The following is a 14573-nucleotide window of genomic DNA, read 5'->3' as shown; positions in this document are numbered from 1 at the left end:
GGATTCAGAAAATAACATTCTTATTACATTCTTATCTAGTTCTTCTGTTTTGCCTATGCAGAAGGTAGGTAGATCTTAAGAATATTTGTAGATTACACTAACACCATTTGCAGCTGCTATTCAAGATGTGGAACCTTTATTGGACCAAATTGACACAGATCCATCATTCATGACAACTGATCTGGCAACTACTATTTTCTCTAGAGCAGTTTGCAAGGACCAACAAAAGAAGCTTGATTTCACCTATTAGGAACAGCAGCATCGTTTCACTGCCTTGGCATAGGGCTAAGGCAGCTCTTTTTCTTTCTATCATAATTTAGTATGCAGAGACATTGATTGTGTTGACATATCATAGAACATCATACAGGTTCACCACCTTGATGATTTCCATTGTGGTGATTGGACTGGATGAGCTGGAAGGATTAGATGCCTTGGTAAGCTCCACGTGTGTCAGAGGGTGGAAGATAAAAACCATAAAAATTCAGTGTTTTCTACATTGGTAAAATTTTTAGCTTCCAGCAGTTGGAAGCATGACAGGATATCTGTTTCAAATACGAGGCAAATTGCCGTATCCTGTGCCACCTACTACTAAGAAAGAAGCATAATGCTTATTGGGCCTTTTTACATTTTAGCAACAACCTTTACCACATTTGTATCAATCTGTGCTGCTCTTTTGTGTTAACTGAGCCATCAGCTGGCAAAGGGGATCCCAGAGCAAGAAAAGGTCTTGTAGGCTTTCTAGGCTGCATTACAAAGCCTCTTCTTTATCTTGTGCCTTATCGCCTAGAAGATCCCACAGTATTTGAAATGAACAGGGCAAATTAGAAAGCTATCGCAAGTTGCAATAGTAGAATCACAATGTAGATCCCTCAAGTTTTGGAGCAAAACCATGCCTTCTATTAAAGTTAACTATTCTCCTTTGAGAAACAGCTCATGTGTATGTTTATACTGTGATAATTCATAAAACCATACACTTATTATTTGTGTACTTTTCTGTATGTTATTTTTCAAAGCTTTAGTTTTTAAAAATTGTATGGAAAAATGAAGGTCCAAATATAGCAAAAACAATTCTAAAAAGAAGAACAAGTTGGGGAGAATTTTCCTGATTTATAAAAATAAAGTTATATTAACAGAATATTGAACCTGGCATCAGACCTATGAGAATGTGGGAATTTAGCGTATAACATGGATGTAAACTAGTGGGAAGGGACTGATCAATAAATGATATTGGGATGATTGGCTTCCATATTGAAAAAAAATTAGATTTCAGTCTCCTTAATGAGGAAAAATAAGTTCCATCTGATCAAAGACCTAGATGTGGAAAACAAATTTTTTTAAGTTTTAGAAGCAGAAATAGAGCGTGCCTTTCGACCTCAGCATAGGTAATACTTCCTAAATAAAACAGCAAGTAAGCACAAACCATAGAGGAAATGATTGATGCATTTGACTACTTCAAAATTTATGACAGTGATATGGCTAAACTCACCAAAAGTTAAGTTAATAAGAGATTAACTGACATTGATAAGAGATAAACTGAGAAAGACTATTTGCTATATAGAAAACAGAATGATCATTATCAAAAATTTATAAGTTAATAAGAAACAGACTACTCATGCCAACTGAAAAAATGGGAAAGGACAAGAAAAAGCCATTCACTGGGGGACTTCCCTGGCAGTCCAGTGGTTAAGACTTCCCCTTCCAATGCAGAAGGTATGGGTTCAATCACTGGTCAGGGAGCTAAGATCCCACATGCCTCATGGCCAAAAAAACAAAACATAAAACAGAAGCAAGATTGTAACAAAATCAATAAAGACTTTAAAAATGGTCCACATCAAAAAAATCTTTTAAAAAAAAGCCATTCATTGATCAGGAAACCCAAGTACATAATAAACATATGAAAATGTAATATATTTAATCTCACTAATAATCAGGGAAATGAAAATTAAAATAATTAGATACCATTTTTTATCCATCACATTATAAACTCTAACAATATCAAATATTGGCATGGATATGGAGAAGTTATATCCTCATTCAGTGCTGGTGAGAATGTAAATTGGTATAGGTGTTTTGTAGAGCTATTTGGCAATAACTACTAAAATTGAAAATGCACATTATACACAATCCATTAATTATACTTCTGTTTATTTACCCTAAGGAAATGTTTACATATGTATACAAAGAGAAGTATGTAAGGATATCCACTGCAACATTATTTTGGTATCAAAATACTGGAAATAATCTAAATGCTCATCCATAGAGGGGTGTTTTTAAAAATTAGGATGTTTTCATATTATAGAATACCATGCATCAATTAAAGAAATAAAATATATTTCCTTAAATACATGAATCAGATCTCAATGTTGAGTAAATAAAAGCAAGGGAACGTGTATTATATCAGTATTTAAAGTACATACATAAAATGTTAACAAACATAATTTCTGGGTGTTGGGAACACAAGTGTTAGTTTTATCATTTTCTATATTTTTCTCTAATGGAAATTTTTCTTGAAATAAAAACAGTGCAAAAAAAGAACAAGTAGGGAGCAATTAATTGTTCTGAATGTCATACTCAGGTCAGATTAGATAATAACTGAACATCATGTATTGGTTTTAGCAATTAAGTAAGTAACAACAAATATTTATGCAGCTACTAAATGTTACAGAAAGGGGAAGTAGAGTATAAGCCTAAAGGCAAGATATAACTTTCCTGATTTTGACTCTGCAGCTTTTACTTACATGATTACGGTGCTGGTGGTAATGATAAAATCTTCAATATTCCATCTACATAAAAATTTCAAATCTTCTGTAACAACTAATTGCCAACTTTCTGCTTAGGTAGGGTTTTTGGATCGGCAGAAGACATTGGCTTTGCTGGAAACATTCTATGACCAAAGTTCAAAAGTGCTCAGAGGTTTACTCCGAAACCCAAGACAATGTAAGTGCCACTCAGAGGGAGCATGCTCAAGCTGGAGTGATGCAGTACACCGAAATGATAATACAAGGTCATTCTATCCCCATGGAATCCCTTCATATAACATCTCCCTTAGATCATGATAGCTCTATCTAGTTGTTCATTCCACACAAAATTCAGTCTTCATCACAACTAGATGTGTTTTTCACTATGGTGTAATACTAAAAGTTGTTAAGTCAGAGCTCAGCTAGAATTCAATTTTAAATTCATTCAAGTGAAGGGGTGCTTTAGTGACAATCTGAATGTTTTGGAAATTAAGTTGGTAGTGGTAATTCCAGTTTTAATGTCCAACTTAGAATTCTAAGGTCTCTAAGAAAAATGTTTCCTTCTCCCAAGCATTTTTTATTGAAATATAGTTGATGTACAATATTATGTTAGTTTCAAATGTACTACATAATGATTTGACATTTTCATGTATTAGGAAATAATCACCGTGATGAGTCTAGTAACAATCTATCCCCCTACAAACATCACAATATGATTGACCATATTCTTTATGCTGTATATTACATCCCTGTGACTTATTTATTATATAACTGGAGTTTTGTGCCTTTTAATTCACTTCACCTGTTTCACCCACACCTCAAACCCTTCTGGCAACCAGCCATTTGTTCTCTGGGTCATACGGCAGTTCTACTTTTAATTTTTTGAGGAATCTCCATACTGTTTTCCATAGTGGCTGCATCAATTTACAATACCACCTGCAGTGCACAAGGGTTCCCTTTTCTCCATATCTTTGCCAGCACTTATTATTTGTTGTCTTTTTGATGATGGCCATTCTGACAGGTATGAGGTGGTATCTCACTGTGGCTTTGATTTGTATTTCCCTGATGATTAGTGTGATGTTGAGCATCTTCCACGTATCTGTAGGCCATCTGTACATCTTCTCTGGGAAAAAAGTCTATTTGGGTCCTCTGTCCATTTTTTAATCAGGTTGTTTTTTTGATGTTGGTTTGTATGTCTTCTTCATTTTGGATATTAACCCTTTAGCAGATATATCATTTATAAATATATTCCCCCATTCATTAGGCTGTCTTTTTGTTTTGTTGATAGTTTCCTTTGCTGTGCCAAAGCTTTTTAGTTTGATACTGTTCCATTTGTTTATTTTTGCTTTTGTTTCCCTTGCCTAAGGAGACATATCCAAAAATACATCACTAAGGCAGATGTCAAAGAGCCTACTGCCAATGTTTTCTTCTAGGAGTTTAATGGATTCAGGTCTTACATTTACGTCTTTAATCCATTTTGATTTTATTTTTGTACATGGTGTGAGAAAGTAATTCAGCTTGATTCTTTTGCATGTAGCTGTCTAGTTTTCCCAACACTATTTATTGAAGAGACTGTCTTTCCCCATTGTATACTCTTACCTTCTTTGTTGTAGATTAATTGACGATATTAAGTGTGGGTTCATTTCTGGTCTCTCTATTCTTTTCCATTGATCTACATGCCAGTTTTGTTCCAGTACCATACTGTTTTGATTACCATAGCTTTTGTTTGTTTGTTTGGGTTTTTGTGGGGTTTTTTTGGCCACACTGCACGACTTGTGGGATCTTAGTTCCCTGCCCAGGGATTGAACCCGTGCCCTTGGCAGTGAAAGTGCAAAGTCCTAACCACCGAACCTCAGGGAATTCCCTGTAATATATTTTGAAATCAGGGTGTGCGATAGCTCCAGCTTCTTCTTTCTCAAGATTGTTTTGGCTATTCAGGGTCTTTTGTGTTTCTATAAAAATTTCAGAATTATTTGTCCTAGTTCTGTGAAAAATGCCATTGTTGTTTTGATAGAGATTGCACTGAATCTGTAGATTGCCTTGGGTAATATAGTCATTTTAACAATATTGATTCTTCCAGTCCATAAGCACAGTGTATCTTTCCATTTGTGTCATCTTCAATTTCTTTCATCAATGTCTTATAGTTTCCAGGTACCAGTCTTTAAGGGCCCTGCTGCCCTTCAAAGCCAGATGTTCTGGGGCAGGACCTCCAGTCTACGATCCTGATGTGGGAGTTAGACCCCTTGCTTCTTTCAGAGAACCTCTGCAATTGTAATTATCCTCTTGTTTGTGGGTCACCTACCCAGGGGTGTGGGTCTTGATTATACCACATCTCTGCCCCTCCTGCCTGTCTCATAGTGGTTCCTTCTTTATGTCTTTAGTTGTGTAAAATCTTTTCTGCTTTCTTGGATAGTCGCTCTGTAAATAGTTGTAATTTTGGTGTGCCCAAGGAAGGAGGTGACCTTGTGGTCTTCCTAATCTGGCCTCTTGGCCACACCTCTCTCTCTCAAGCACTTTTACTTGTACACCTCTACTGTACTTATACAGTAAAATATCTTTTTTATATTACTCCCAAAACAAAAGGATTGTGGGTTATATTTTTATTTTTTAAAGAGAAGGCCTTTGGATGGATGAGCTTTCCAAAGAAAGTGAATATTTTACTTGTGTGAAAATTTATTACTTGGATAGTTAAAAATCTATGGATAATGTACATAGAGTATCCTGAAAATTGTGGGAATAGCAGTTTTAGAACTTAAGTACTAACTGTTTTGGGAGGAAGGGGTACAGTCTTGTGGCATGAGTCCCATTTTCTGTAGCCCTGGATATCAGGGTTGTTTTGTTGTTGTTGTTGTTGTTTAACAGTGGGATTCTCATGAGTGCTATCCAGTCTTTCCCTAGAATTCTGAACCAGGTGTCCACATAAGTTGTGGGGAAAAAGAATTGAGGAATGAAGAAGAAAGAGAGGGAAGAGGGAAGGGAGAGAAAATGAATATTGGAAAAATGTAGCTCAGTGAAAGATTGTAATAGAACTTTGCTTTTATTTTGGTATTGCAGATACTGAAAAGGTATATGAGGTGAAAGATATTTGTCGCTTTCCTAAGCCCTATGCTATGCTGATTGTGGGAGGACCAAGAGTAGAGGATAAATTCTATTTGCCTTGGAAGTCTAAGCAACTCTCCTAGTAGCAAAAGAAGAATCATGTTCATTTCCAAAACCATACCTTTTAGGAAGGGATTATTTCTAATTTACAGTAGTGAGCATCTTTTATGTTCCTTTAGATACCTTTTTGATTTTTATTGGGTTGCTGGGAAAGGTAACTGATATTTATTTAAAGCAATAGGTCTATATTACAGTCACTGTGCTGATTGCTTTTCTTTATTTTTTATTTTATAATAGAGTATAGGGCTTCCCTGGTGGCGCAGTGGTTGAGAATCCGCCTGCCGGTGCAGGGGACGCGGGTTCGTACCCCAGTCTGGGAAGATCCCACATGCCGCGGAGCGGCTGGGCCCGTGAGCCATGGCCACTGAGCCTGCGCGTCCAGAGCCTGTGCTCCGCAGCTTGAGAGACCACAACAGTGAGAGACCCGCGTACCGCCCAAAAAAAAAAAAAAAAAAAAAGTATAATAGAGTATAGTTGATTTACAATGTTGTGTTAGTTTCAGGTGTACAGCAAAGTGATTCAGTTATACATACACATACATCCATTCTTTTTCAAATTCTTTTCCCGTATAGATTTTTTTTTAATTGGAGTATAATTGTTTTACAAAGTTGTATTAACTTCTGCTGCGCAATGAAGGGAATCAGCTATACGTATACATATATCCCCTCCCTCTTGGCCCTCCCTCACACCCCTCCCATCCCACCCATCTAGGTCATCACAGCCCATTGCTTTTTTACATTAATTTACTAGCTCTGATTCTACACTATAAGATCAATTGTTTAGGTAAATGTTTTGTTTTCTGTGTTAGGGCCGTTTGTTGAATTTGGAGAGATAGACTTGCCTGAGTTCTGGGGAGACATGGATAATCAGAAGCACATTTATGAAGACTTTGACAAAGTACTCTTAGAGATGAATACATTACTTTCTGAAAAACATGCTAGCAAAAGCCAAAGTAAATTATTAGCAAATCCAGAAGATCAACATAAACATGATAAACATAGAAAATCAACACTACCACAAAGCCCACCAGAACAGCAGAGAGGGGCAACTGCAAACCAAGAACCAAACAGAATTTCAGCCAACGAACAAGAACAAGACAAAGAGTCAACTGGAGAACAAGAATTGAACAAAGAATCAGTAGCAAAACGAGGAACCTACACAGGGTCAACTCCAGAACAAGGATCAAGTAGAGAGTTAATAATAGAACAAAGACCACATAATGAGTCAATAACAGAACAAGGAGTACCACCAGGAATCCACACTGAACCAGCTGCAGAGCAAGGACTTTACAGAGAATCAGTAACAGCACAAGGACAACATGAAGAGTTAACAACAGGACAAGGATCACACAGAGGGTCACCTGAGGAACAGGGACCACATAGAGAGTCAGTATTAGAACAGGGACCACACAGAGGGTCAATTGCAGAACAGGGATCACACAGAGAGTCACTCTTAGATCGACACCCCAGAGGGTCAACTGCAGAACAGGAAGCACGCAGAGAATCCCTATTAGATCAAGGACGACCCAGAGGGTCAGTTGCAGAACAAGGAGCACGCAGAGAGTCAACTGCAGAACAACAACCACCCATAGAGACAATTCCAGAAAAACAAGAGGACATAGACTCAACTTCACAATCAAGAAAAGGTAGTATCTTAGGAGAAAGTGAAAAATCTAGGGAGGCTATTTCCTTTGAGTACACTGAAATCCTTCCACAGGAAGAAAGGACTCAGGGGCAAATCTATGAAGAGCAACTATTCATGAGTCCTGAAGTGCAAGAGAAAATTTCGGTATCAAGCAGAAAAGGTCATCTTTCAGGTAGTAATATAGTTCTTCTACATCAGCTCTTTGTTTTGTACAGTGGTTTTTAAAGTCCTTTCAGGAAATATTCATTTCAGTTAGGATCTCTTCCTGACATATAAGGTCATGCAATCTTCATATATATTTTGCTACTCAACATGAGTCTAGACCTTGAGTAATCAATTACCTGCAAACCAGAAAGTCTCTATTATCAATTTACCTAGAATTGCTTTAACACTAGAAGCCCATTTGTAAGGAAGAAATCTGGTAATATTACATGTAGAAATTTTCGTTGGACCTCTGAAAAGGCAGTAGAAGCCCTTTTATTTTAAATGTGGTGTCTGATATCAGAATAAAAGAAATAAATTTCTTTTATTTCAATTTTAAAAGTATCTCACTTTTGGGCTTCCCTGGTGGCGCAGTGGTTGAGAGTCTGCCTGCCGATGCAGGGGACACGGGTTCGTGCCCCGGTCTGGGAAGATCCCACATGCCGCGGAGCGGCTGGGCCCGTGAGTCATGGCCACTGAGCCTGCGCGTCTGGAGCCTGTGCTCTGCAACGGGAGAGGCCACAACAGTGAGAGGCCCACGTACTGCAAAAAAAAAAAAAAAAAAAAAAAAAAAACCTCCTAAGAGATGGGTAACCTATGTTCTAGATTCCACACTAACATTAACTAATTTTAAATCTTTCATTTTTTTTTAGCATTATACTTATTTCTCCATGAAACAAGACTACTAATTTCTGGCTCTCCCTGCATAGTAGGGATACAGCTTAAAAAGTTAGTGAAGTTTCTATTCAGTCAGATGTATTATTAGTGAGGACTTAATTTTGACTATCTGTAACAGTGATCCAAAATAAGTGTCTAAAAAACAAACAAAAGCAAAACAAAATAACAATGTCTAAACAAGACAGGAGTTTCTTTGTTTCTCATGTAAAAGTCAAAATTTATATGACAGCTCAGCCCCATGAAATCAACAGAGGCTCAAGCTCTTTCTGTCTTGTGTCTCCTCCAACCACGTGGTCCAAGGTAGCTCACCACCATGTCCACATTCTGACCACCAGGTGAGGAGAAAGGATAGGTATTACATCATTTCCCATCACAGTTCATTGGTCGGAATTTAGGCATATAGTGACACCTAGCTGCCAGGGAGGCTAGGAAATATAGCCCTTAATTTGCATGGCCAAATTTGGGTACAACAAATAGCCTTTGTCACAGAGCTGCTCCCAACAACTAGAGTTATTAAGTGATACCACTATGATACAGCATATATAGGAAAGGACCTGACAGGTGTTCTATATGCAAGGCGTTTCTCTCATTTATTAACTTTAGAATATATAATAGAATATATAATGTCCAACTCATAGGCATTTTCTTTTGTACCTTTTAGAAACTGAAAAAAAGGAAGTTCAGAAAGACAAATCCTGTGAACCCAAGTCCCAAAAAATAGAAGGAAAATCATGGTCAGGTAACTTCTCATTTAATCCTCTTTTCATTCATACTCTAGAGCAAAACCATTATGAAAGTGAAGTTACGTTGGCTATATTATGGAACCTGTATTTTATAGGTGAACTTTTGACTTGTACCTGGAACACGAAGTATGCCAAATGTGAAGAGGAGGAACAGGCAAACTTAATCTATGGTAACTCCAAGTTCACAGGTACATGTTAACAACAAAACCAGGAAGAATAGATGGCACTCTAATTGATGAGCTTAATTTACTGTGGTACACGATGATAAGGGTTGGACTTAGCCAAGGCACAGTGGCAGAGTGATAGTTGCGTTATTGTGTCCCTGAGCTGATGGATCTAAACATATTCAAGATGACTGTTTTGGGTGGTAGTGTACATGCAGTGTTATTGATGAATGCTCTTTAACACATATGCATTAATACAGTTGTCTCTCAGTACCTGCAGGGGATCGTTCCACGGAAACCAGCCCCAAAGCTCCCCCCATGAATACCAGTATTCAGGGATGCTCAAGTCCCTTATGTAAAATGGAATAGTATTTGTGTACAACCAGTGCACATCTTCCCATATACCTTAAATCATCTCTAGATTATGTTTAATACCTAATACAATGTAAACACTATGTAAATAGTTATACATACAATGTGAATGCTATGTAAATGGTTGCCAGCATGTGGCAAATTCAAGTTTCGCTTTTTTGGAACTTTCTGGAAAATTTTTTTCTGAATATTTTTGATCCACAGTTGAATCCACAGATGCAGAACCTGTGGCTACAGAGGGCCGTATCCAATTTTTTTTTTCTTTTTACTGTTAAATGGCCCTGAAACCACTTTGAAGCTATCATCAAGGTATACAAAGGTAATCAGATGTTAGGTATGAGAAAAATAGAAATCATTCCAGCTATTCCTCTCCCTGGTAGTTCCACATCCAAATATGTGAGGCAGGAGGATCTATCTTGTGTTTGAAGACTTACAAAGGAAGATCTACTCAACAGAGACAATAAAGAGTGGATGTTAGCTCTCAGTAAACCATGTCTTTAACAACAATTATTCCAACAAGTACTATTTTATCATTTTACCTTTCATCAACAAGTAGTAGAACTTATAAGATCAAGATATTTTCTACCTATCTGTAATTTTTTTCTCATTTAAGCATGGATCAAATAACAAATTTCTAGCCTCCAAATATTTCATGAAGTTGCATGGCATTGATTAAGCTCTTGTTGCCTGCTAATTCATGTTTCTCTTCTCCTGGTCTTACTTCTTTATCTCAGTTTTGCTTTACCATTTTAACAGTTGCATGGGTGATCCTTTTTAAGTCACATCAAATCTCATATGGGAAGCATAAGGGCATGAACGATTGAATTAGTTAATAAATCAAACATAAATCACTGGGCTTTTTCCTGAAATATGCTTCATGTTATAACATTGAGCTTCAAGATAAATATATTAGTCAAGACTCTTTGGGGGAGACGTGGTAGTGGTGGTATTTACAGACTTATTTAACTAGTGAGTCCAGACTGCAACTGGCTTCAGGCACAGCTGAATCCAAGAGCTCAATAATAGCAGCAGGACAGTATCTCTTTGCCTCTCAGCCCTGTTCTTCGCTGTGTAACTTTCAGTTTTAGTTTTCACTGTATTGTGGCAAAGATGTCCATGAGAGCATCTCTAAGCCTACATCCTACTAGTTCAGGAATCAGAGTACAAGAAGAGTGATTCTCCCCCAGTAGTTGCCCCAAGAGTTCTGGGGCTAATTCTCATTGGCCTATAGTGGATTCCATTGCTGTCGTATGTGAATCATTGGCCGGACCTATATCACATGGCCATCCTTGAAGCAAGGGTGGAGGAAGCTCAGAACTACCTGATACATCTAAACTGACAATGGGGGAGAGATGTTTTCCTAAATCAAAAAAGGAGGGTGCTGAACTCATGAAGGGAGCATGAATTCCTGACAGGAAAAAAAGGAGCAGATGTCCATTACAATAAGTACTCGTATATTTTCCAGAACTTTGATAAAATTGTCCACTTCACTGTTTGATGTATGTTTCTTCCTTGATAGACCTACACTCGATGATCAGAAATATTCAGTCTTACAAGGAAATAAAAGGTAGGAGTGCCTTCAATGGAGTTTCCTTCAGTCTGCTCCAGTTTGTGCAACTCCTGGATACATTTGTTGGTGAAGATGCCCCCTTGAGTGTCAGTGAAGCCCTCACCTCCTTTTTTAAGAAGGGCTTTGTTGAAACAAAAGAAGAGAAAATGAGTGGCTTAGAAGAGGTGAGTAATATTATTTAATCAATAAAACAAGTGAGGTCACTATTATAAATAAATCTATCAATCTCAGTTGCTCCTAGTCTAGCTCTTCTTAAGTAACTTACAACCAAACCTATCACTTTAGTTCAACCAGCATGGCCATTAAATACTTCATTTTAATGTCAAATATTCTAAGATCACACTCCAGAGAACTCATTCCCCTAATAAGAACATGATTGCTGATGGCAGGTGATGGTTTATTTTACAGCTGTGTTTTTGCTCCTCTAAAGCTGGAAGAGCAGATTCCAAGGAGCAGAAATGTGTATATGCAAAGATGTGTGTTTGTGTATGTGTGTGTGTGTGTACACTGTCTGCTGTGTGAGTGCATTTGCAAATGCACATACATAGGGGTACAGTTGTGGCTTGAATATATATTTTTATTCATGTGCACATATTTCTTAAGAAATTACTACTTATGGGCTTCCCTGGTGGCGCAGTGGTTGAGAGTCCGCCTGCCAATGCAGGGGACGCGGGTTCGTGCCCCGGTCTGGGAGGATTCCACATGTGGCGGAGCGGCTGGGCCTGTGAGCCATGGCCGCTGAGCCTGCGCATCTGGAGCCTGTGCTCCTCAACGGGAGAGGCCACAACAGTGAGAGGCCCGCGTACCGCAAAAAAAAAAAGAAAGAAATTACTACTTACTTAGGTGATAAATGCAAACACATTAGCTGATATAAACAGCTTATGTACTCTTATACGAAACACATAAATCAGGTTCACCAGGCATATTCAGTAAACTTATCAGTCTTATGAGTCTTCTCAACCTAATCTAGAGTTGATACTCCTTTTGCCTCCTCAACTGCTATTCCCCCCATTTAATCAAATGGTATATGTTCACTTTCTTTTAGCAACAAAATTAAATTACTATCTAGTTGACATAATCCAGTAAAAAAGTCTAAATCATAAATAAAATTAGTATCAAGTTAGGTCAATGTTAAATATAAAAAAGAATTTTTTAACACAGTCATTTTTTTGTTGTTTGAACACTGCCATTCAACCCCCTTTACTACAAAACATATTCCATCAAGAAGCCAGGCAGAGCACCCCATGTTTTATCACATTCTTGAACAACTAGTAAGGGAGTGGAAAGGAATGAATCAACGATTCTCAAGGAGTGAGTCCCCTTCCTAAATTAATGTTTTAGCTCAATGCAGAGAATGCCTGCTTTTTGGCTTAGAGGTGAAACAAAGAAATGATATTTAGAGAATTAAAAAGAAATCCATTAAAACGTTTTTTAATTAAAATTTTTTTTAATAATAAAAAAATAAATGCTTCATTTTACCATTCATATTTATGCTTAGTCCCAAAGTAAAGCTGTTTCTATAAAAAGTGCCGCACTTTGGGGGGAATAAGCCTAAGATGCCAACTAGCACAGTACGGTGTATCTTCTGTGCTTTGTTATCCTGTTTGTATCCTAGGCTAGACAAAATGCTTCCCAAGTCCGACGGGGACTTCTCCTAAATGCCCTCTTTCAGAAGTGGGACTGTGATGGCTCAGGCTTCCTGGATCTGAATGAAGTTGATGAACTCTTGTACACATACAAGGAGGGAATGGAAAAGGAATCTATGAAGAAAGGTAAAATGTAAGAATTTTCTTAAGTTGTGGTAACAACTTACGTATTACGTACCAAAATCCTTACGTATTTTGGTAACAACTTGGCTTCAAGTTTCCCGGTATTATGGCATATATACAGTTAAAACACTGGTTGGTCTAAAACCATGAGATACCACTTCACACCTACTAGTGTGGCTATAATTTGTTTTGAGCTTTATTGAGATATAATTGACATGTAACATTGTGTAAGTTTAAGATGTACGATGTATTGCTTTGATGCACATATATTGTGAAATGATTACCACAGTAGCTTAGTTAATACTTCCACCACCTCACACAATACCGTTTCTTTTTTTGTGATGAGAACATTTAAGATCTACTCTCTTAGAAACTTTCAAGTATACAATGCAGTATTAACTATAGTCACCATGCTGTACATTAGAATCCCAGAACTTTTCTTACAATGAAAGTTTGTACACTTTGACCAACATCTCCCCATTTCCCCCACCCCCAGCCCCTGGCAACTACCATTCTACACTCTGTTTCTGTGAGTTTGGCTTTTTTAGATTCCACATATAAGTGAGATCATACAGTATTTGTCTTTGTCTGACTTATTTCTCTTAGCATAATGCCCGCAAGGTCCATCCATGTTGTTGCAAATGACAGGATTTCCTTCTTTCTCATGGCTCAATAATATTCCATGGTATATGTGTCATTCACATATATACATATATATATATATAATTCATATGTCATATATATATATATATATATACACACACACACACACACACACACCATGATTCTTTATCCATTAATTCGTTGACAGACACTTAGGTTGTTTCCATATCTTGGCTATTGTGAATAATTCTGCAATGAACATGAGATGCAGATATCCCTTCGAGTTAGTGATTTTATTTCCTTTAGATATATATCCAGAAGTAGAATTCCTGGATCATTTGGTAGTTCTATTTTTAATTTTTTGAGGAACCTCCACACTGTTTTCCACAGTAACTATACCAATTTACATTCCCACCAACAGTCCACAAGGGTTCCCTTTTCTTCACATCCTTACCAATACTTGTTATCTCTTGTCTTTTTGATGACAGTCATTCTAACAAGTGTGATGTGATATCTCGTGGTTTTGATTTGCATTTCCCTGATGATTAATGATGTTTGAGCATCTTTTCATGCACCTTTGGTCATTTGCATGTCTTCTTTGGAAAAGTATCTATTCAGTTCCTCTGCCCATTTTTCAATCAGATTTTTTGTTTCTATTGAGTTGTATGAGCTCCTTACGTATTTTGGATATTAACCCCTTATCAGATATATGATTTGCAAATATTTTCTCCCATACTGTAGGTGTTCATTTTGTTGCTACTTTTGGTGTGCAGAAGGTTTTTAGTTTGATGTAGCCCCGCTAATTTATTTTTGCTTTTGTTGCTCATGTAGCATGACTATAATTTTTTAAATGGAAAATAACAGTGTTTGCAAGGATATGGAAAAATTGGAACCCTTGTGCATTGCTGGTGGGAATATAGAAAATGTCAGAG

At 37.3% G+C, this 14573-nt stretch overlaps 1 protein-coding gene across 9 annotated transcripts in view; it reads left to right on the top strand.

Annotated features, from left to right (window-relative positions):
• EFCAB5 (EF-hand calcium binding domain 5) overlaps positions 1 to 14573 on the top strand; it is a 123059-nt gene that overhangs the window by 79552 nt on the left and 28934 nt on the right. For 7 of the 9 annotated variants that reach the window (XM_082604544.1, XM_082604543.1, XM_082604547.1 and 4 more), the window contains exons 10-15: positions 2838 to 2937; positions 6706 to 7713; positions 9082 to 9159; positions 9259 to 9351; positions 11219 to 11433; positions 12885 to 13041. In XM_082604544.1, coding sequence (XP_082460670.1) covers positions 2838 to 2937; positions 6706 to 7713; positions 9082 to 9159; positions 9259 to 9351; positions 11219 to 11433; positions 12885 to 13041 — 1651 coding nt within the window. The remainder of the gene's footprint in view (positions 1 to 2837; positions 2938 to 6705; positions 7714 to 9081; positions 9160 to 9258; positions 9352 to 11218; positions 11434 to 12884; positions 13042 to 14573) is intronic. The other 2 variants (XM_082604545.1, XM_082604549.1) reach the window with 2 other exon arrangements.

This window comes from Mesoplodon mirus (assembly GCF_964341445.2).
Source record: "Mesoplodon mirus genome assembly, chromosome: 18".
Classification (NCBI taxonomy): Eukaryota; Metazoa; Chordata; class Mammalia; order Artiodactyla; family Ziphiidae; genus Mesoplodon; species Mesoplodon mirus.
Note: the sequence above shows the minus strand (reverse complement) of the source record. Positions and strands in the feature narration are given on the sequence as shown.